At 44.1% G+C, this 24805-nt stretch overlaps 1 protein-coding gene across 1 annotated transcript in view; it reads left to right on the plus strand.

Moving 5' to 3' along the window:
* TRMU (tRNA mitochondrial 2-thiouridylase) overlaps positions 1-24805 on the plus strand; it is a 115638-nt gene that overhangs the window by 13628 nt on the left and 77205 nt on the right. Inside the window, exons 2-3 of the mRNA XM_086967264.1 lie at positions 9156-9321; positions 11248-11354. Of these exons, the coding sequence (XP_086823390.1) occupies positions 9156-9321; positions 11248-11354 (273 nt within the window). The remainder of the gene's footprint in view (positions 1-9155; positions 9322-11247; positions 11355-24805) is intronic.

Genomic DNA, 24805 nt, shown 5'->3' on the forward strand with positions numbered 1-24805 from the left:
CTCAGTAGTCCAAAATTATTTTTGAACCTCAGTTTCGTCAGAATTTAACTGAGGCAGTTGGCAATGCAACCATCTTGCCACAACTCTAATCCATTCACCAAACATAACTTGGGTTGCTGAAACCTTCTCACAGATGGTACTGATTATCTGACTATTGTCTGCATATGAGATAATCCCCAGGCCGAAGGATCGCACTAACTCTGCCAGTGGAGTGATGTAGATATTTAATACAGTGGAACTCAGAAGAGCCTTGAAGCACACCTTGTGATATGAACTCACTGCTGAAGAGAAACTGGCTAGTGACACAGCCTGTGTCCTATTGGTTAAAAATTAAGCTAGCAAACACAACAAGGTGATAGATGGAGTGCTGAAATTTTCAACCACTCACCCCATTCAACAGATCTGGGTTTAATCCACCACTCTTTTGCTCACTATGCCAGCCCAGTTTGGACCCAGCCGTAAGCAAATCAGTCCTGAAACAGAAATAAACCTTGGCACTCCTAATCAATTTTATGTTGATTCATAAAGTTATTTAAGCAAATCAATTCAATATACCACCAGGACATCAATATCGTTCTTGCCGTATCAATTTAATATGAATAATTGCCAGAATATTGAGTTACAAAGTTAAAACACAGTAACAATATAAACAGGATTAAGCAGCTTGATGTGACAATCCTCCTTTCAAGCATTGAACCGGCAGCCAACACGTGTTTCGTTTCATAGAAACTTTTTCAAGGCTTCAATCATTATTTGCATGGATGACCAAACAGTAAAATAAACATGTCCAAGTCTTGTCATGGGGATTTGTTTGTCCCTAGGTATATTTTTTATAGCAGAACACCGCGTCACGTCTTAAATGGTATACGTCCACTCTTTATTTGTTAGTTCAGTATTTGACATGCAGGTTGCATGTCAAATGCGGAACGACTGCGCCACGAGGGAGTCTCGATTTTAAAAGGGGCATATCACAGCCAAAGACTATGTAACTACAAAAACTAACAAATAACGAGTGGACGTATACCATTTAAGACGCGACGCGGTCTTCTGCTTTCTATGATTTTGCTGAGTTTTGTTACAATCAAATCCCACTAATTTCGTATGCCTGGACAATCCCAAGACACATAAGGCCTGCCGTACCCGCATGGCATCTATAGTGAATATTCTGAGGTTATTCTTTAAGTCCATAATGGAACAGTTTAGCAGGAGTGTAATAGTATCTCTGAATCTATTTAAAGTGTATCAACTTGTGACGGATATTTAGGGAAATACTACCAAGCATCTGCAGTCTGATTGCGCAGGTCTACTTGCCAGTCCTATCGACTCTTGCATTCCTCCGGGGTTCCTGCTTCTTTAGCTAATACATACAATCAGTTGGGTAATGATACATTCAGGATTCTCATTTTGGACAGCATATGTAAATAAGCTAGGAGAGTTGTATTCACTCGTGGAATCACTCAGAATATCCGTCAGTGCATGTCGTGTTCTGTAATATACAAACACATCTAAAGCTGTGACGCCGGGAACAAGTCCTAAAAAAAAAAGAAGTGGTTGAACTAACCTAATTAATCAGTATGCAAGTGGCATCACGGCGTGTGACATCACAGCGTGTGACATCACAGGAAATGGCATCACAAGAATTGACATCACAGCTTAAGCCCTCACATATATGTTTAGCAGGTCTCTCATGAGTACATTTGAGGTGTGAGGCTCCTGACTGCTGCCAGCCAGGAGACTCGAACAAAAGGAGGCCAGATGACATCTCAAATTCGACATTTGTTATGCCCAGCAGGAGTCAGAAATAAGAGAGCCCCGTCCTGTCCCCGCCTGCACGTTGTTGTGGTCGAAAGCAGATGACAATGTGCAGGCACTGCTAAAAGTGTCCTGGTGATTGGAAATAACACCGGAACGAATTCAGCATCTTTTTCAGTGGGGCCCAACTTCTTGGCAGGGAGAACGGCATCCACACTGTGAAAAAAGTGGGTGAACGTCGTCCACCCGCGTGTACCCCCGCCTCTTGCCCTGCTGTGGCGGTACCACCTTGTTCATGTAGTTGGTCAAGTGTTAGTAGCTTTATCCTGAAGCATGTTGTCAGTGATATATATCTTTAATTCACACAGTTGTTCAGCAGTTCATTTTTCCAGGCAAACCGGAAGCCAAGCTCATCTGTACATTGGTTTCGCTGGAGCTTATAGTGCCTGAGCAGCAAATAACGTGCTGTGCACACACTGTAGTGCCCATGGTGTCTAGCTGGGGTACTAAACAGAGCTAGCTGCCTTAAGCGTCAACAGTGTAGTTACGTCCTGCTCCAGCCGTAAACATGTTATGTTATTGAGAATTTGTAGAGCGCACGTTCACCAGCAGGTTTCTTGGAGCTCAATAATGCCTTATTCCATCCTTGGAGACAATGTAAGAGAAAGCCAAGTCTAACTGTAAGTTTTCTGAAAAAGCCAGGTCTTCAGCTTTTTGCTGAAACGCAGATGCTCCGTTTCTATTCTCAATGACATGGGCTGGGCGTTCCAGAACTTGGGTCCCTAAATAGAAAAGCGCGAAACTCCCATGCATTTACGTCTGAAACCGGGTACTACTAGTAGATTCTTGTGCATGGATCTTAGCATGCACGTAGGGGAGTATCTATGAATTTATTTTGGAAATGAACTGAGGGCCCGTACTATGAATGGCTTTGAACAGGATACAACCTGTTTTAAACATGGATTGCTGATCCACAGGGAGCCAGTGCAGCTCCTTCAGCAGTGGTTTAACGTGGCAGAGTCTGCCTTGTTGATAGATGATTCTTGCTGCCTGATTTTGTATCAGCTGCATGCGGTGTATATGGTTATGCTGGAGGCCTAGGTAGATTGCATTGGCATAGTCAGTTTTGAATAGGATCAAGGCAATGATGATTTGATTGCTGAAAAACCTTCTGATTTTTTGCAGTTTCCTAAGTTGGAAGAAGCAGGCAGAGCTAACTGCCCCGATCTGCGAGTTCATGGTGAGTTCAGAGGCAATGTGAATGCCTAGGCTCTTAATCGAGGTCTTAGGGGCAGGTGCCGGTCCTAATTCTTCGGGCCAATGAGTGGGGGTTCAATGCTGAAGTTTATTGTTGGGGAAAATGATTTCGGTTTTTATCAGAATTTAAATTTTAGCTGATTTTTATTCACCCAGTTCCTGATAAGAAGCATAGTATTCCTAAGGAACTCCTTGGAGTTTATGGAGTCATTCATCTTTAGAGAAAATCAGCTGCATGTCATCCGCATAGTTATAGATCTGTGCACCCATCTGACGGAGCGTGATTATGACTGGTCGGATATATACGTTGAAAAGGTGCAGAGACAGTGATAAACCCTGGGGAACTCCACAATTGAGGTTGCAAGTGTCTGATTTATAAGGTGAGAGCTACACTGATTGTTTACGATTTACTAAGAAGGATTGAAACCACTTTAGAGCAGCTCCTCTGAGACCTGCCGCGGCAAGGCGTTCCATCAAGATGTCGTGATTGATGGTATCGAACGCTGCCGTCAGATCCAGGAGGATCAGGGCTTGAGTGCAGTCAACATCAGCTTTTCCTTTAAGATCATCCATGACGGATAGAATGACAGATTCAGTAAAGTGGGAAGAGCAAAAACCTGCCTGATGTGGTTCTAAAAATGTAGTGTCTTCTATAAAGGTGCTGAAAAGTTTAGCCACTTATGTCTACCTTGGCCAGGCGTGGCAAAAATAAGATTGGTCCATAGTTTTCCAACCTCTGCTGGTCGACCCCTTGTTTTTTTCTGTAGAGGGATGATTACCGCTTCTTCTTTGAAGGCTTGTGGAAACTGTCCCTTGGCTATGGAATAGGTTCAATGGAGAGAGGATATGCTTTTGAAATACTGAGCATATGGCGTTTTATATGTGAGGGGGAGAAATGTCATTTGGGGAGCCTGATTTTACTTTATTTAAGAAGTTCCAAGAACTGTTCACTGCTCCGGCAGTAGAGAGTGGCCATAGAGAGAGTGTTGTTGATTCCAGGCGGTTCCATCACGTTGCTATTATTAGAGTCTATAGAATCCAGATTTTTTTTTTCTGAGAAATTTATTATAAAAAAAAATGTAGGTCATTACATAACTTCTGTGTGGCAAGGATGGAAGGGTGTTACACAATCTGGGTTGGCTAGCTCCCTTACTGTGTTGAAGATGTCTTTAGTTTTGTTGTTAGAATTTAGTATTTTGTTGGAGAAGAACGTCTTTGTGGCGTAAAAGATGGCTTTTTTGTAGTGCATAAGATTTGTGTAGTAGTGTTCTCTAGATTCTGTTGAGTAGGTGTTTCGCCATTTCCTTTTTGCCTGTCATGTTCTGAGTTAGGCAGATTTTAGGTCAGCAGTGAACCATTTGGATGCTTCATGCCGCCTGACACAATATGTTTGGTTCTGTAGAGGAGCATGTATGTTAAAAGCATTCATTTGCCCGTTGATTGATTGCTTTCTCCAGTTTATCTATATTGCCCGGGCTAGCTGGCAATTTATGGTTCAGGGTCTCGCATAAGGATTCTAAATTGACGCGATTCCAGTTCCTGGGTGAGCGCTCTTTAAAGGATGTAGTATTGCGCAGAGTGATATCACATATAGTAAAACTAACTGTATGGTGGCCAGACCATAAGCAGGGTTGGATGACTAGTTTCTGTAGATTGAGGTTGATGGACCAGGATTGGTCTAGAGTATGACCTTTGATGTGTGTGGCTCCTTGGATGTGTTGATCGAGGTTCAAACTTTGAAGAGCAGTGGTCAGTTCCTTAGCGCTCTTTCCCCCATCCACCTTATTGGCTCAATAGTTAATGTCACCAATGATCAGAGCTTTATCATAGTCCACTATCAGAGATGTCATACAATTTGCAAAACCTTTAGGGAAGTCCGGCATAGAGGTGGGCGCCCTATACAGGAGGACACATACTACAGTGCTATTTGGGGAGTCAAGTTTGATAACAAGGTTGTCTACTAGTGTTATCTCTAGCGGAGAGATGGCAGTGAAGGATAGCACTTTTTTGAAAGCGACTGCTATCCAATCTCCTTTCCTTTCCGTCGATCTATTTGCTTGTAGGAGGTAATAATTATTTGGGAGTGCAGCTAGTATATCTGGGGTAGATTCCTCTCTCAGCCAAGTTTCTGTTGGGAACAACGTATCAGGAAAGTCAGTGTCTAGAACCATGGAACAAGTGTTTAGGTACATAATATTTAATTCTTTTACAGGTTGTTTAGGTTTTGATTGGGTGAGAACAGTGATTTGGCTTGGGGCCTGGCAAGTGGACCTATGTTTATGGAGGTTTGGCAACTGGCCAGGATGAAAGAGACCAAGTTCTACTAGTTCGTGTTGGAGAGGGAGATCATGCAGTTGCCTGTCATGCGGGACCACATTTTTAAGTTCTATTAGCTTGTAAGTGGGGTTTTTGGCATAATGACGGGTTCCCGGCCCCGTCTGGTTGTGGACGGGGGCTCGTCCGCTAGTTGCTAGGTGTGGTGGCCCATGCAGCCAGTTAAGTGCAAAGTGACTTTCTGCTGCCCTAAAATACAGCTCCAAATGTGGGGCTGCTAGTCCCCCCTTCTCATAAGGAAACACCTGCATTGAGTGTCTTATCCCCTTTACTGCTTTTGTCGGCCAACGCCTTCGCGCGCACTACCTCCGTAGTGATGCTCGCGTCCGTTAGCCGCGTGGCCATGCCCACTCCTTTAAACCGCGGCGGAATTCGCGCCGCGGTTAAGGGCTGTTCTTGGTTCACCCATACCAGCGTAACCATTAATGTTTGCAATATATGAAACATTGTTTTCGGTAAAATGATCGGTATGCTTAAGAATAAGAATCTTGGCAGCACCATCATTTTCAGTATGCTGATTCTGCCAGCCGGGGACAAGCGCAGCCTGATGCGTTTATTAATCATTTCTGTGAGCCTGTCTATCGCAACTCCATAGTTAACTAATATGACTATATTAGGATTATTGTGCACCCGGATCCCTAAGTTCCTCACCGAATCCTCCATCCACCCCAGCAGAAACTCTGGCGTGCACCGCCGGGTGGCTTTAGTAAGAGGTAACATTATTGATTTCTTCCAATTTATACGTAAGCAAAAATTTTACCAAAGTGCAATATTTCTCTAAGTATGGGTGATAAGTCAGTGTCTGGCTTTCTTACGTATAAGATAGAAATGTCACCTGCATATGTGAACAGTCTCAATCCCCTGTCCACCTGTACTCCCTAAGTGTGCATGCCAGCTGCTCCGCCACTAGTATCTACTGCAATTGTGACATTGGGCACCCGTACCTGGTTCTTCTGTCAATCAGAATTGCCTCCATTATTTACTCCCATTTGAGCCATGGGGCTATTAGATTATAGATGGATCAGTTTTAGAAAAATGTCCCCTACTTGAGTCTTAGCCAGCACATCAAACATGAACTTCCATTCCACTTAATCAAATGCCTTTCCGCATCTAAAAACACTGCTACCACTTTTAGTTTAAGATCAAGCAAATAATGGTGCTAAACTATGTGGATCTTCCTGGGACAAACCCAGCTTGTTCTGGCTGGACCAGCCCAGGTGTCTATGGGCTGATACAGTTAGCCAGGATCTTCGGAAATATTTTGGTGTCTGTATTTAAATATGACAGTGGGCGATAATGCAAGCACTGATCTGACGGCCTGTCCGGTTTCAGTATTGTTACTATTAATGCTTCTTGAATGGTAAGCAAGAGGCAACCAGTCTGGGCCATAGTTTCAAAAAATATTATCATGAGGGGATTTAATTCTGTATAGAAAGTTACAGTGAGTCCAGTCCGTCCGTGCCAGGCGCTTCCTGACCGCAAGCTTCTGGTTGCGCTTATGATTTTCTCTGGTGCAAGGGGGCAAACAGCATTTCCCTATGCTCGTTTTCTAATCACTCCATCATCGGGGTTTCTAAGTAATCATTCACTTCTTGTGTCGCATTAGTGGATAATTCTACGTAGCACTCCCTAAATCTTTGCGCGGCTCATTCCAGACTGTATATCATTTCACCATTCTCTGAGCGGATACTGTAGATTATTATTCAATCTAAGATGCAGTAGTGATGCCAGCGTCACAACGGGACTTTCCCCTTCCACATATACTTTTTCAACTGCAAATTTCCCCGTATGCTTGACCTCCCTATCCTTCAATTCTTCATATTTTCTCCTCTTGGTTCATATCGCCCCAAGAATGTTTTTATCTTCTGTGAGAACAAATTAACTTCCTATTTCTCTCCATTTGCGCCTAACTGCCTTTCAACGATCAAAATATTCTTTAATAGCAACGACTAGTTCAATGTGCAAAATAGTGTCTAATAGAGTCTGATGGGAATCTCCAAGTGAATCCACTAGATTGTTTACCTGATATGATTCGATCTAATATTACAGGAGAGTGGTCAGAGTAGCCTGCCAAGTGCACATATGTTTGTGTATGGGGCACTATATCTTTTGCAAATAGCCAGTAAACTGTGCATGTCGGGAACAGCTGACTAGTACGCGTTCTCTGCACTAGTGGGTTGTCTGTATCGCTGTATTGTGATGTTTATGGCATGTGCTGCAGCAAATGGGTATCTGAGAGGACCTGCTGATCTCTTGCGCTCCAGGTACAAAACAATCTAATTTTCATCCTGTACTTGGGAATAGACTGGAGGCTTCCAAAATGGAATCCACAGAGCTCCATTACTCTGGCTGACTCATAGACACAATGCATGTGCCATGCAGGCCCCATACTCAAACATGCACTACAAACACTTGGGAAGTAAACACCATCATGTAAAGTAATGCATAGGAGCTGTAATTTACACAAGTGGACTAGTAGACCTCTACTCCATTGACACATACATGAAGGTCTGGTTACAGCTATAGATTCACAAAACATGGTATGCTGCCACCACCTCTCTGCATGCTAAACCTGCAGTCAGTAAAATGAGGGTACACTGGGTATGCCCCTGGAGATCACAGGGCGGGGCCGAGACCTCGATCATGTCAAGATACAGGTCTAGGCCTCTGCGCGAACACTAGATTAGTAAGAGGTAGGGAGAAAATCAAAAGTTAGGATACCAGATACTCCCAGTCGGGCACTTGGGGCAGGGGGACAAAACTGTATACTGTGCAGAGGGCATTCCCATCCCGAAAGTTTGGTTGAGCTATAGTATGGCAAAATAAAATAAAATTTATTATACTGCCTGTTTTTAATCTGTAGGATAACACACACCTACCTTATTAAAAATTATAAATCTTAAATTTTATAAAGAAGATTTGTCAGTTTTATAAATAATGTACAATTTCCTAGCTTTGAGGAAAGTTTCAGTTTGATAGATGACTTTAGTAGAGGATTATGCTATTCTCTCTCCTTTATTTCCGCATCAGCAGCCCAAAAAACGTTAGTAACAACGGGATTACTTAGCCCATGCATCCTTAAGAAAAGGATTATGTATGGCTGTTGATCTTTGTACATTGATGCATGCATGGTTGTGTTAGCAGAGATGGATCTCTGTCTGTGGGCTTTGTGGAAATGGGTGTCTGTAGGTTTTTGGTCTTTAACCATACTGTATGATTGTCCATATGTTGTTTGACTGTGCGTGCCTGCACTATACAAAAACTGAACCTGTTGGTCTTGACAATGCTTGTTATTTACCTTAGGAACTCTTTAAAATCTGTGGCCAACTTGGCATGTAATAAACGTGTGCCCTGTAGGACTGGAGATGCCAACGCGAGTACTCGCAATTCTTGACTTATGAAGTTTCATTTATACTTCTTAATTTTCCCACACTTGCACTATACCTACTATTTATTGTGTTACTTTCTTCTTCAGATATATATGGTGTTCTATCTCTCTTGGGCTACGCTGCATTTCCAAATGCTCAGCTGAACAAAAAAACTAATGCAGACATACATTTTTTAAGTTTCTATCGCAGATGAGTAACATGTTTTTATTTAGTAAAGGTTAAAGCACAATACATTTCTGATTATTGATGTAGTTTAAAATTCAAAGCATAATACATTTATGATTATCAATGTTAATGTATGTATATGCAAAGAAAATAAACATTTAAATATAACGGTGGCATGATGTAAAATGGTGATTTGCCTAAAGTCAAAACCATCTGATTTTCTTAATAAAGTTTGGAAATGTCCCCTTCCCACCATAGGTTATGAGGTGATTGGAGTGTTCATGAAGAACTGGGATCTGGTGGATGAGCACGGGGTGTGCACTGCTGACAAGGACTGTGACGATGCTTACCAAGTTTGCCAGAAGCTCGACATACCCTTTCATCAGGTTTCATATATTAAAGAATACTGGCATGATGTTTTTAGGTAGTTGCATTGTTTTCATTTACGTGTTATAACTATGGAACAAACCTATTTCAAAATATATGACTCATGCTTGTGAAATACAGACATGTAAGAATCCATGACTTGATGATAATCACTAGCCTTCAATATTATGTCGGTCGGACTGCAACCAACAGCCTGTCGGTTGTGGTCCGACTGACCGACATCTAGCTATGCAGAGCAACTGCTGCATTATGATACAGTGGTTGTAGGCAGGGGGCGAAGGGACCGACCGCTGCTTTACCGACGGGCCCAAGGAGCCCATCTTGGCAGCGGTCGGAAAGTGATACCCTACAATCGGACGGTGCCTGCTCAGGCACTGCCGTAGGGATTACAATTTCCCTTTCAGGCAACCTTTCAATGATGGTCCAACCGCTATTGAATGGCTGTCGGAAACTGACTTTGGGGGCCCCTAGCAGAGTGCCTGTCCATCTGTGACCTCATCTAAGAGGCCAAACATCCATAGTCCGTGTGCCTGGCACCACATGGTGCCTGGCACACGGTGCATGGATGTTTGTAAACACCCATTTTTCTAATACAGATTGTGCAGCTGCCCTTTTCCGGCCGCTGCACAAGCCACAAAGGAGAAATGGATGTTTACGACCGCCTTAGGGGCGGTTGCATCCAAATTCGTCGGGTGGATCCGCCCACTACCAGTCGGTCGGTTTCCATTCTGACACGATGCCGGTCGGACAGTCGTCCGACCAGCATCGTAATTAGGGCCTTAATGGTGATGATGAACATATATTCATTTATTAAATTAAATCAGTAACCTTTGCACAAATTGATGTTATTTGCTGAAAATGTGGGTATTTGAAAGCTATTGTGCTTATTTATTAAAAATGTTACATTAATATTTGAGGATTAAAATATAGTATTTTAACATCTTCCGCCTGGCGCGAATTTTCGCGCTGTGCTGAAGGTTCTAAAAAACGGGTGTGGTTGTGACGGAACGGTTCCGTCATGAGCACAGCCCAACCGGCGCTCATGATGGAACCGCTCCGTCATGAGCGTTGAAGGGGTTAAGAAAATGACAGCTGGTCATAAGCAAGAAATGTATTTATTTACTAAAAATGGAAGATGGTATTTGCGGGACATGAAAATGACAAGCCGATGTTTGAGTCTATGAACTGAAATGAGTGTATATTCTTACTATGACAAGCTGATATTCTTGATGACTTTTGCAAAATGTTACAAAATGAATTTTGAGTTACAACCTGTTGATTTTAGACGCTTATTGATGACGCTATGAACTCATATTCTTAACCCTTACATAATTTTCTTGCTGCTCTCTGTCCTTTGCAGAAGTAGAGGCACTTTATGATTTACATTGATAGATTTTTATGATATTATACGTGCAGATGCTGCTTCAAATTTGAGCCTGTGAGATCAATATAACCTAGCTCTGTCTTGCCAGACCCTATAATATCTCTCTAACCAGAGGAATAGCACTTCTGCCTAAGTCCTGAGAATGTGGTGTCTGAAACATTTCGCATGCGTATCCAGAATATTTTAAATGCCTGTAAAACCATTGATTTGTTAGATGATAACCCTGTGAAACTCTGGTGTAGATTGCACCATCTCGTAGCGTGGTTTTCAGCATTTTCTTCTGATGTGTCACCTGGGGAAAGGGATTTTGTGCATTATCAAGCCACCAGATTTCGATCTTGGCGGTGAGGCCATACTATTAAATATGTACTCTTTGACATGCAAGGCTGACCAAATGTATTCACCTGAAATTGGTGCACTCTATTTTACCATAAAATCCATTAGTGTATTACAGCACCCATGGTTTTCTACACATTATGCTTTCAATAGTCTCTTCAAAGCAGTGGCCAGGTACCATAAAAATGTAGATAGATAGAAATATGGATATGACTTCTTACCTTGTTCTCCCCTTTATTGCAGCTATTTACTTAATGAATATGAAAGAGGAAGAACCCCTAATCCAGACATAGTGTGTAACAAACATATTAAGTTCAATTACTTCTTTCGCCATGCGCTGGAGTCTTTAGGTAAGCATACTGTTTTGATAAATGGTACACTAGTTGAACGTATATGCCTTATACTCACCCATTGCCAATTGAAGGAGTATCTGAAAAGAAATGCTGTGCTCAAAGTTTTCTGTTCTTGGCCAATTAAGACCTGTATTTTACTAAAACCCTAGTCCCCTAGGAGCTCTTGGTTCCACCTGAATTTCTTCTGGGGATTGTATTTCACACAACATGGAGTGCCCCTTTAACCCATGATTCTTCATTAATCTGCCTCTGGACCTTCTCTTTGGCCATGCGCCTGACCTTTAAGCATCGCTCTGGCCCCTGAGCCCCATTTCATGATAGGAGGATCTTTCTTGTCTGTGTTGTAATGTCTACCTCAATATCCGAATGTGCCGAGGGTATGAAAGGTTTTGCCCTGACATGAACAATCTTTGTTTGGGTAGGGAGACAATCATGGGCACACGACCAGTATTGAAAAAAACTGTATTTCCTCCTCCTTTTTATTAATATATATATCAATAAAATGTATAATAATTAAATTGATGTATGTGATGGGCTGGAATGAAAAACGCCTTCAGTTTTTCTTTTATGAATCAATAAAATGTTAGTTTGACTCCAAAGGGCAGGTACCATGTGTTGATTTCAGTCTTAATCTAATAATGCTAAGACACCTAGAATTAAAGATGACGCAAATCTCCTATTTACCTTAAAAGTCTTCCCATCAATACTTGAAACTTTTCACTCTTTTTTTAAGGATGGTCTTATTAATTTATATTACAACATAGGGGTATTGGCAGGGTAGTGCTTACAATGCTTATAAGTGCATTATTATCACACTGACTAACCTCTGAGCTTGTGTGTGCTGCACAGCAAACAAGACACAATGAACATAATTCTGCACACTACATTTCAGCATTATATTTCCACCCAACAGGTGTCATGCCAACAGATTGTATTTATTACATCACAACTTCACCATCAATTTCAGGGTCCCGTCAGGAAATTGCTGAATTTTATATCCTTTGTACAGTTTACTGCGGTTTAGTGCCAGGTGGATACAGGGGCAAATGCACAAATTTCCTCCAGGCATTTAGGTCTTCCTGTAGATATTCATCATTCCTTGAATTCACCATGTGAGTTTTCTGTGCCAGGGTCCATATTGACACTTTTTTTTTTTGATATAATTTTTATTTTATTAAAGAAAAAGAACTTGCGCACAAGGCAATAAGACATTACATTCGGACATGTGTTCAGAAAGGAAGGAGACCGCAGAACAATTTAATACAGACGTTATCGGCACAGGGGGGGGGGGGCAGTGAGGAAACAATAGCAGTAAACATGATGATTACATAATACTTAGAATGTCTGATCAGGGGGAGAGAGGAACCTCTGGGGTCTCCACGAATGGAGGCGTGCATATGTTTCCACGGTAGGAGTTCCACTGGCTCCAAATTTTGTTCCATTTCTTGGGCCTACCCCGTGTCACATACACCGTCTTCTCCCGAAACATACACCAATCCATGTTCTCCTTCCACGCCAAGACCGTGGGCGGCCGCTGGGAGCCCCACAGCTGTGGGATATCTCTCTTAGCAATCATATTCCCAAGGGTCGCCCACTGAGTCTGTGCCACATCATAATCATTCGGTTCCCAGACATTCAACTGGCAACGCCTTGCTTCGGGCAGCAATGCCACCCCCGAAACTCTTTCCATCACAGCATGCCCTCGATTCCGCACTCGATTCCAGAACTCCACTACTCCTAGGCACTCCCAAATTATATGGAGGAAGGTGCCAACGAATCCACAACCACGCTTACATAACCCATCTACTGAATAACCCATGTGAATCAAGCGCGGGCCGGTGACATATATCCAGTGTAGGATTTTAAGTTGAACGAATCGAAGACGGGCCGGAATCGCGACCTCTTTCGGCGAGGATAGCGCCGACTGCCAGTCCTCGTCATCCAATTCCAAACCATCGCTAGTCCAAACCTCTCGAAGCCGCACCAACAGATCCGCTCGATTATTAATCAATTTCTTGTATATCAAAGAAATGGTGCTGTCTGGCACGTGGCCGTCAAGCACCCGATCTTCTAGTGGGGAGGATTCGGGAATGTCACTGCCCTCAGGAAAAACCGACCTCAGTGCGTGGGTAATCTGGGCATAACGTAAGAATTCTCTATCACTCAGCTCATACTCTACCTTAAGTGCCTCGAAGGTCTTGATTTTACCCTTGACCCATAGGTCACTCTCCCTGCTAATGCCAATCATATCCCATTTTTCAAATCCTTTAGTCTTCCACAGGGAACCCAGTCTTTCAGACGCATACAGCGGAGTTGCACGGGTCAGGCGGTCCCCCCATCCCGTTGCCGCACTCACATCATACCACACTCGCACCGCTATCTTGGTAGGTCCCGTGAGTTCCCTACCCGCCGCTTTGGTATAAAGGGCCCTGTTGTAGTCCCCACCCGGTAACAGGTACTTATCCATCTCGAATGCAGGATTAGGGGCAGGTCCATACATTCCATGATTAATCGCTCCCAACTGAGAGGCCCAGTAATATCGCCTGATATCCGAAAGTGCTATACCTCCGTCGTACCAAGGAAGCGTGAGCTTGGAGAGGGCAATATGCGAGCGTCCATTCCAAATCAATCGCCTCTGCAAACTCTCCACCTCCCGAAAATAACTCGCCGGAACAACATCGAAAGTATTCTGGAGCGCATATAAAAATCGCGGTAAGGACATCATTTTAAAGAGGGCCGCGCGCCCAAGCGGTGAGAGCGGTAGCCCAAGCCAGCCCGCAACGTCAGTTCTTAACCTCTGGAGGAGAGGGAGCAGGTTACGATCATAACGAGCCACAGGATCTAAGGTTATAAATATCCCCAGGTACTTGAATCCTGACTGCGACACCTGGATAGGACAACGGCGCGGCAAAGGGGGGGGCTCCACCCGAAAGGACATAGACACAGGACTTGGTCCAGTTGATCACAAGACCGGAGTTCCTGCCGAACGATGTGAGCACATCAAACAATACATTCAACGACTTACGAGGGGACGTAAGGTACAACAGAATGTCGTCAGCGTAGAGCGATATGCGATCCTCAAACTCCGGGATCCACTGAATACCTTTCATAGAAGGCTCCCATCGCAGCCAGGCGGCCAAGGGCTCCAGGGCAAGGGCGAACAGAAGGGGTTACAAAGGACAGCCCTGTCGCGTACCCCTCCCGAGAACAAAAGGCTTAGAGACTCGACCATTCACCACCACCTGTGCCACCGGTTCCTCATACAAAAGTTTCACCCAGCTAATTAAACCAGGACCAAAACCAAATTTTGCAAGAGCGGCCCAGAGATATGGCCACTCCACCGTATCGAAAGCCATTGTAGCATCCAGAGAAACCAAAATGGCCGGCTCACGCAACGACGCCGCCCTCGCAAGAACACCATGCAAGCGCCTCGGGTTAAGCGCTGTATGGCGATGTGGGATAAAACCGGACTGGTCCGGATCAATCAAGTCACTAATCACTTTTATCAAGCGATTTGCCAACACCTTTGCGAGAATCTTTGGTTCGGCGTTTAAGAGCGAAATGGGTCTATACGACGCACATCGATCTCGCGGTTTCCCCTCCTTGTGAATCACCACGATGGTAGCAAGACGCTGATCACGAGGAAGGGAGCCGATGTCTCCCGACTCTAGAAACATATCACGGAGACAGGGCGCCATTTTGTCATGACGCAGCTTGTAGAGCTCGATGGGCAGGCCATTAGGGCCCATGGCCTTGCCCGAGCGCACAGAGCGAATAGCGGGGGCCACCTCGTCAGCTGAGAATACCGCATCCATTGAGTCCCTATCCGAATCCGACAGGCGAGGTAACGCAATATCACGCAGCAACAGATGGGAGTCTTCCTCCGGTCTATCGGAGACTGGGGAGTACACCTTACGGAAATGTTCAGCGAAACACTCGACAATCTCAGCCGGATCAGTCACACACACTCCATCAAGTTTCTCAATCACAGGAACCACACGACTTGCCCTCTCCTTTTTATCCAGCCAAGCAATCAATTTCCCAGCCTTATCACCCACGTCATACAGTCTGCCCTGCTTCTCTACTCATGTCTTTGGCGGCGTCCGTCACCAGGGCCCTATAATCCAGTTGTTTGAGGCTGAGGGCATGAAGTTTGGTACGAGTCATACCCAGTTCCAGGTTCCTTTCTAGCTCAGTTATTTCAGTCTCTAAGCGGACCACCTCCTCATTTTTACTTTTCTTGGCACCAGCAATTAACAATAATGCCTGTCCTCTGATGACCATCTTAAATGCCTCCCACAATGACACAGATGAGGACACGGACCCCTCGTTCTCAGCAAAGTAGTGATCCAGGGACTTAATCAGGTCGGCTCAGGTTTTGGGGTCACGGAGATACCAGGGATTGATCGGGGCAACCCGTCCCTCAACACTCATACTAGTGCCGATCTGGAGCCACAATGGGGAGTGATCTGATATACCCCGAGCCAGATGTCTAATTTCCCTGACAGAGGAGGCCTGCGCCGCCGGCACCAAGACATAGTCAAGTCTGGAGAAACTGCCGTGGGCACCAGAGTGAAAAGTGTACTGTGTCTGTCCCAGATGCATCAACCTCCAACAGTCTACCAAGCCCAGAGTCTCAAAAAACCCACTTAACCAGGACTGCGACCTGGCGAGGTCTCTGGGGGGGTAGCGATCTACACTACCGGAGACAACTGAATTAAAATCTCCACCCATCACCAGAATACCATCTGGGAGCCCCAGTACCATGCGCCCAAGATCAGTAAAAGTCAAGGTCTGTAGACCCAGCGGGACATATACAGAAACCAGCGAAACCGTCCTCCCCTCCAACCTCTCCGTGATAGCATCAAAACGCCCCCCATCGTCCAGGACCACGTTATCTATTTCCAAAGGGAGGGAGTTCTTGACAAGGATGCCCACGCCCCTAGAGCCAGTAGTGAACCCAGAGTGTACAGCCAAACGATATCCTCGCCGGTTCATGGCATGGCAAGTGTTTCCAATCAAGTGCGTCTCCTGCAACAATACAACATCAGGGGAGAGACGCCTCAACAGTTGCAACACTACTCCCCGCATTATCCTATCCCCCAACCCATTGACATTGCAACACAGCAGTTTCAACCCTCTACTCCCCATCCCAGAAACAAATGCAGAATTCACCCCATGGCGAACACAGTGCCCAGACAGAAGAATCGACGTTGCCTTGAGAAAAAATAAAACAATCCCAAACACCCCCCTCCACCCCCCAACATGATCCTGTTACAACACCCCCCACCCTGCACCCCTGCGTTAAACTCCAAAAAAATCCCCAACTTGCAGTGTGCCTGTCGCCCTAACATTAAACTAGTCTACAAAAAGAAACCCAGGGGAGGAAAGAGTTCCACTCCCTCCGCCACCCTTGGGTATGCCGCCATAAGTCACATAAGTATGAAAGATATCAAACCCAGCTTTATGGTATGTTAAATGTTCGGAAATCGGGAACCACATTGTAATTCTTGCTCCGGCACACCACCCTCAGCTCCACCCGAGTGTTCCGTCTGATCGCTCCGCTTTGGTAAAGTGTCCAACCAGTCACTCACGCTCTCAGGGCGGTTAAAGAAAAACGTCCGGTCCTCATATTCGACAGGGAGCCTGGTTGGAAACAGCATCGCATATTTCAAGCCCATGTCTCTCAAGCGTCGCTTCATCCCCTGAAACCCCATCCTCTATCTCTGGACGAACTGGGTAAAGTCCGGGTAGAAGCTCACCGTTGTGTTTTCAAACTTCACTGGGCCACCCGCCCTCGACGCCTGCAGGATAGCGTCTCTGTCTCTGAAGTTGAAAATCCTGGCGATAATCGGCCTCGGAGGGGCACCCGGCTTCGGCTTCCCACCCGGTACCCGGTGCGCATGTTCCACGGCAAAGAATTTACTTAGGCCTCTGGGGGCGAGATGATTTAAAATGAGGTCCTCCACAAGTAGATCTGCAGCAGAATTGTCAGATTTTTCAGGGACCCCAATAATACGTACATTATTACGTCTGGCCCTGTTTTCAAAATCCTCAAGACGACGAGCCATGAGATCATTGGAGGATCGCAAGTTGCCGACCTCCGTCTGTAAGTCGGACACATCGGTCGTGAGGCTGGAGGTCTTCAGATCTAAAGATTTGACCTTCTCATTAGTTTTCGATAAGTCCGCTCTAATCAAATTGACGTCAATGGACACGGTGTCGAGCTTAAGGGCGAGAGCCTCATATCGCTGGCCAATGGAGGTCTTGATACTAGCAATGGTGCCCATGACATCCTGCAGGGTCAACTCGATCGACGCAGCCGGGTCCTCCCTTGCCTCATCCAGAGTCTTACTCGTAGCACCGGGGGGCCCCTTCGGCTGGGTATAACGATCCATGACGTTTGTTTGAGTTGCTCCCCCCCCCCCCCCCCGGAGAGGCGTCTTGGTTTTCCGCTTCTCATTATCGGGCCTGCCCGCCATGTTGGGCAAAGTGCCCCCGAGGGGCCTGTGAGACCTGGTGATAATGGCCCTTCGTTGTCAACCCACCGGAGTCCTCAGAAGCAGGCGCCAGCAGCCGTGGCCCAGCACATAGTCGCCCGGGACCGTTGGCACACAGTGTTCACAGAGTTCAGCTAGACCTCGGGCGACCAGATTGATCTCGAGACAGGACAGGGCCAATGACCGAAAGCGAAACCGAAAGCTAACTCCAGGCAGCAAGCTGAGCCCAGTGGGCCGTTGTTGTTCACCTACTGCCTGGGCATCCTTGCGACTCGAGCCCCAGGCGTCGCCATGGGGTGGGCCTCGAAAGTTCAGGATGTCGTAGTAGCGGTTCCCGAAGTCCGATTCAATTTTTGAAAGCGACTATTCCATCAGCTGAGTTTCATCTCCAATAACCCGTCTTCGTAGTCAGGATATCGTTCAGGATTTATGCGGAGGGCGGCGAGGGTCTCGGGAGCCCTGTGCTCACGCGGCCATCTCGGATGCGCGCGAAGCTCCTCCCCATATTGACACATTCTTGAGCCAGTTTCCCACATTTTGATTGTGGATCTGAAGCCAGTGTGTAAGACTGAACCTTTTGGCCAACAAGAGCCCCAGCATAGCAAACTGTTGTTTAATCTTGCCCTTTGTCAGTATTGACATTTGGCCAATCAAGCACTTGCGGAGTTCTAGTTGGGCTGACAAATCTACTTCTGTTTGCACATTTTTTACCTAATTGTAGAATGACTTCCCCAATACCAAAGGACTGACCTACCACCCTCTGACAACAAGCGTTTTCAGACTCATTTGTCTAAAAACACCTAAATCAATTCTCCCGACAAGTAGAAAAAAATATAAAATCAAGGTCATATATCAACTTTTGAAAATGAATACATATCCATTGATCAATGTCACTGTAGGTACATCAATTTTTATATGCAATTGATCAGTGCTAATGGAGTATGCGGATATTCTTAGTCTATGTGTCTCACTGGAATAAATATTTGAAACTACCATCTTCCATACTTTTGAATTATTTTCCTTACCATCAAAATATTTTTGATCTTATATTGTACATATGAATACCAGACCTACAAATAAAAACATTACCATCACACATATGTAACAACACTATTCTTCTTTTCAAATACAACAAATCCTATTGAAACTAAATTCAATTTAAAATTAAATGCAACACTATCAAAACTGATGGACCCCAGACCATAACCCCTTTTCCTATCTTCCACTATTTTTGTTCAGTTTTCTAAACTATATCCGTAACTAATATATTATCATTCATTTTGCTTATGTCCCATTCATCAACCAAATATTGGCACACACAAACACCACCTTACATTTCAAGGTTTCTTAAACTTTATTTGGTAACCAACCTGCCCCATCTTAATTTAGGAGATTAGGAATTTACCGGGTATCCGTATACATTCCATGCCATACCATCATGCTTCATATTCACCACACCATCACTATGCTCTTGTGCCATTCATTCCCATTACTCTGACACTCATCGAATAATCTTTTACTAAAGCATTCTTCTGCAGTTGCTCCTCAAGTTGCCTACGATATCCGAATATGGGGAAATAAAAAATCACACTTATTGGGAAGAGAAACTCATAATCTCCCAATATTAAGTTGACTTATTCACATCATCACATGTTTATTGGCCGCTCGTCTCATATTTAAAAAACCCAAATGTGGCGTGATAGTGTTAATAAACACTGTAGGTAATCTGAATACTGCTACAAGCTAATCCTTTAACAACCAACCACTGAACAGTAGGGATCACTCGGCGACTTATATTCGTTCTTTATTGCAACCCATCTTTTGGAATCTAAAATAATTCAAAACACATATCCATTCCATAAATACTATCCTATTAAACCTCTAATCGTTCCATTACGCTTATACTCACCTCAAAGTTATTCCATGAGTTATGTCCATTGTGTATGGAATCTCCTAGTTCTAAATCTAAAATCATTCAAAACCTGTATTCACTCACTATATCTTATCACCTTGAAACCCCTTATCATTCCAAAAACATATACTGCTCACTTCCAGTGTCTTCAATGTGGTGTAACACTCCTCAACACCACCAACATGAGACCATCCAATTGGAGCCACTGTTATCCTTCTAATGTTGCTTCTGTCCTCAGTATAACTAAAAAGAAGACGGGATATAGACTCTAATCAGCTCCCTTTACCATTTTGTAAATAAATCTTCTTAAGAGATTCTTTAAACTATATGATGCCTCTTACCTCCGTTGTCCAGAGCGCCGCCACAGTATGACCACAACTCTAACAAGAAAGACGCATACTGAAGGGGCTACTATTTTCCCCCTCCTCATTTAGTGCCACCTGATGTGCATATTGTTCCATTAAGCGAATCTTCAAAATAACAACAGAGCTGTAGGACTAAATATTGACATGCATATTGGAGACTGCTGCTTATCAAAAATAACACATTTTAAATGCATGATTCATTTAATTTTCTAAATCATTTGTGTTACTATTCCCCATTGAGACATTGTTGTATGTTACTATAATTCACCCAGGTTTCAACTGGTCTATGGGTTTCTCCTGTTGTGGTCAATTAATTAAAAAAAAGAAAGGACAACCGTGCTCCCTAGCTATATGTTGCCTGGTTTTCTGAAAGGAGGTCCTGGACACGGCTGTAAGGAGCAAATGTTTTATTCTCATATCGGCTCCAACGCCCAGCAGCAACTGCCAAAAGAACACCCCCATTGAGTTACACGCAGGGAACTCCGGATACCCATATTCCATTCCATACCAATCCACCTCCACCCCAGCACATAACCCATCACACCCAATACCTTCACAAAAATTAAAAAAATTAACAGTTTTAAGAAAATAAAATGTACAAAGAATACAATGTAATATGAAGAAAATAATATGCAGTAAATGCCATGAGTTCCAGGATACTAACAACCGAATCACAACATATACGTAGGTAAACTGAACTAAATAAAAATATGGTTAATGCATGGTATAATCCTTAAACTTCACAGGACTTGATTTTAGTCTAGATGTAAATACAAATATGGTTAGTACATGGTATAATCCTTAAACTCCACAAGACTTGATCTTACAGTTTGGATTCAGACACCACTGAGACCAAACACTTGTGTCACGTTTTGCCATTTTCTGATAGTACCACGTGATCTTTCACCCTTCACACGAAAAGGCGCAGAAAGCCATGACAAACCTTTGCAAACAAACCCAGGCCTCTTTATCCTCACCCAGTCCCCAATCTGACCCGGGAAGGTTGTATGTTGATTTATCCATAGTACTACATTTCTTCTGTACCGCAGTTGTCACATCCACTACTTCTGCCATTTATTACAAGTCAGTGGCTTTTCTGGAAATCAAATCTTTGTTCAGTTTGGACCCTGCAATCCTACCTCTTAGTAATGTACCTGGGATATCCCTGTGCTTATGTGAGGAGTTGTTCTCACGGCCCATTACATATCCTCAATCACCTCCTTCCAATGCAACCTATTGATAGTAGCCAGTTGCAACTGGTCCTTAATGACTTGTTTCGCACATTCGACTACACCGTTACTACGGATATGATATAATGAAGTTAGAATATGTTTTATGCCATATTTGGTCAGAAAATGTTCCATTTCCCGGGATACAAGCTGCGTGCCAATATTGGTCATCATGTTTTCAGGGAACCCCTCTCTAAAGAATACTTGCCTGAATAATTTAATGACTACTCCTGAATTAGTTGTCCACAAACTTCACTCCATGCCACTTAGTCATGTAGTCTACTAAAACTAGAACATACTTTGGTAAGCTACCAGCAGCTCCCAAAGGTCCAGCCACAACAAATACCAGCTTACACCAAGGTTTGTTTTTTAACCATGACTGGGTCGACCGGGAAGGGACACGTCACTTGCGATTTGTCACTAAGGACACACCTGCAACATTCCCAGACATAATGTTAAATAGCTTTGTCCACCCTGGGCCACCAAAAATCCTCCCTTACTCTATGCTTCATAGCATGAATCCCAAGATGACCTTCATGGGCTATATCCATAACTTTCCTGCACATGCTTCCCAGGACTACCAATTTTTCCGCCTCTGCGCATAGTACCTCCAACAGCGAACAATTCCTCTCCCATCTCCTGTAAGGAATCAATTCGGCAGGGGTATCTGTATTCTTGGGCCAATGTATCACAACAAAGTTTGCCACATCCTCAAGCGCCTTGTCGTCGGACACTGCCTTCAGCCACTTCTGCTCTGATAGAGCCCCTTTCATGGTGTCATCTACTGAACACACAGCACATTCCATTTCAAGATCATTCAGTGTTTAGTCACATTCTTCACTCTAGTCCAGAGGTAATCTTGAGACAATCAGCCCCATAATTCTTGGGCCCCTGCTACATATTACAATTTGTAATAAAACTCTTGCAATCTGTATTGCCATTTGGCAACACATGGAGTAGCTCTTCCACTCCATTTTGGGATGAAAAGATCCAACAACAGTTTTTGATGCCTCCTAAGAATGTATTCATTTCCCCACAAAAAGTTCCTAAAATGTTGCACTCCCCACCAAATTGCCAAAGATTCTTTCTCTATTGTTGAATATGTACTTTCAGCTCCCCTTAAAATTCTGAAAAAAATCTAATTACAAATCTGGAAACTCACTGTCCCACTGACCAGGCCAGCACTGCAGGAAACAGGATGAGTATTATTAACCCCTTGCGTGTTCCCATCGGCCGTTGGCCGACGGGAGCACTACCTCGCTAGTGCTGCCGTCGCCCAATGGCCGACGCGGCCCGCCCATTTTGCGTAAGTGGCGCACTGCCGCGAAATCGCGGCCACAGCAAAGAGGTTAAATGAGTTCTGTTTACTGCTTTGAGAAAGCTCTGCAAGGCATTGACAGATTTGACACTTGCCTCAAGAGGCACTAAAAACATGACAACCCTCCACATCATTCAGAGAAAGCAAGATATGTGGAAGTCCAGACTTAAACTAAGGTGTTGACAGTGTTTCCTGATGAATGTAAATTGGGCAAGGTGCTGCGTCAGGGGCAGACCCTGTATTACTGCAGCACTATTTGGCGCCCAATTGTGGCTAAGAAGGTATATGACACGCTTGCCGCACCACTAGGTGCTGACCAATGGTTTCCAACAACAGAAGAGATGGTTTAGACTCATGCACATATAAAAAGAAAAACCTGTATTGTTAAAGAGCATTTGTTAAGCGCACCTACATCAAAACGGTCTCTTGGTTCTGGGGTAGATGGAGGTTGCTGTCAGAGTTGTTAATAAGCTTGTCTAAACAGCCAAGTTTTCAGTTTTTCCTGAATCCCTCATAGGTCACAGAAGACCGTATTTCAAGGGAAAAGGAGTTTCAAGTGTGGGAAGCCGACACAAAATATTTGGCTTCGCCCAGTCTCTTACTTTTACTTCTGGGAACAACCAAAATATTTAAATGTGCTGATCTAAGCTGACTGGTAGGGATATAATGCTGAATTTTGTTAGAAAGGAAAGCAGGGCTTTTACCGTGGAGTGATTTGAAGATTAGGCACCCAGTTTGGACCTCTGAGATACCGGAAACCAGTGCAGTTTCTCCTCAAAGGTTTGAGGTGAGAATATCTAGGCTGTCGAAAGGCCAGCCTGGCTTCCTGGTTTTGTATAATCTGTAATCTGTGCACAAGCCCCCCCCCCCCCTACTAAGGTGTTGGGACATACGTGCCTCGAGTATTTTTGCCAAAAAAGGAAGTTAAAAAATGGTGCTGTAGTTTTTCAGATTGGTAAGATCCTCTCCAGCTTTTTTTGGGAAGGGAAGTACCACAGCCTTCTTGAAGGAATGAGGGATCTTCTCCTGCCTTAGAGATTGATTAAGAAAGGAGATGGCAGTATCTGGAAAATGGGAAATTATTGTGTTCCGAATCATGGGGGGACAGGTGATATTACTAGACCCAGATTTGACTTTAGCCAACAGTTCCTGTAAGCAATCTCTGCTGGAAAGGCCGATAGAACCCAAGGGTTAGTATCTTCAGGTAAAGTTGCCATTATCAAAGAGCTGGGATGAATACTATTTTTTATCATCTTTATTTTCTCTATAAAGAGGGAGTTCAAGACATTGCATAGTTCTTGAGAGGGGACCACCTGTATGGTTACTGTGTCTTGATTTGAAAGCTCCTTGACTGTCTCAAATATAACCTTGGTTTTATTTTCAGAGTTCGCAATTTTGTTTGCCTGTAAGATTAATGTTTTTATAATTTTTTTGACGCTGAACAAAAGCTTCTCTAAATTCATGTATGTAGGAGTTTTTCCATTTCCATTCAGCTTGAGAAGATCCAATTTAGCAATTTTTAAAGTCTCTGAAAACCATTTGGATGCTTCATGGCGTCAAGATTTGTTTATTTCTTGTAAGGGGGCATGAGTATCGCTGGCTACTATCAGCCAGTTTGTCAATGCCACCTCAGCTTCTTCCAGGTTCGCATGGAAGCAGGAAGGGAGAGTGCCAGGGTATCACAAAATGTCTCCATGTTTTTTCGATTCTAGTTCCTAGAGAGGGAATTTGGACAAGAAGGAGGTTTCCACCAAGTGAGAACCTAATAAGGTGGTGATCTGACCATGTGCTAGCCAAAACCGAAAGGCCAAAAATGGTTCGGGTTGGATGATCACCAGACCTTGTTCAGTATATGACATTTTATGTGTGTAGCCTCATGCATATGTTGAGCAAGGTTAAAACTGTTGAAAGTGTCAGATAATTCCATGGCACAATGACCACTTGTCTCCTCATTCTCCCCGTAGTTTAAGCCCCCTAGAAGCAAAATGTTTGCATAATCAATGATTGGAGGGGTTACTGAGTCCGCCAAGAGCTGTGGAAATTGCTGCATGTATTTACAACAAGGGGTGGTGAGGGACAGAGTCTCTGAATTAAGCAGAAAACTCTCACCCAGTCAAGAGATCA

The sequence above is a fragment of the Lissotriton vulgaris genome, chromosome 1_1 (genome assembly GCF_964263255.1).
Source record: "Lissotriton vulgaris chromosome 1_1, aLisVul1.2, whole genome shotgun sequence".
NCBI classification, from domain to species: domain Eukaryota; kingdom Metazoa; phylum Chordata; class Amphibia; order Caudata; family Salamandridae; genus Lissotriton; species Lissotriton vulgaris.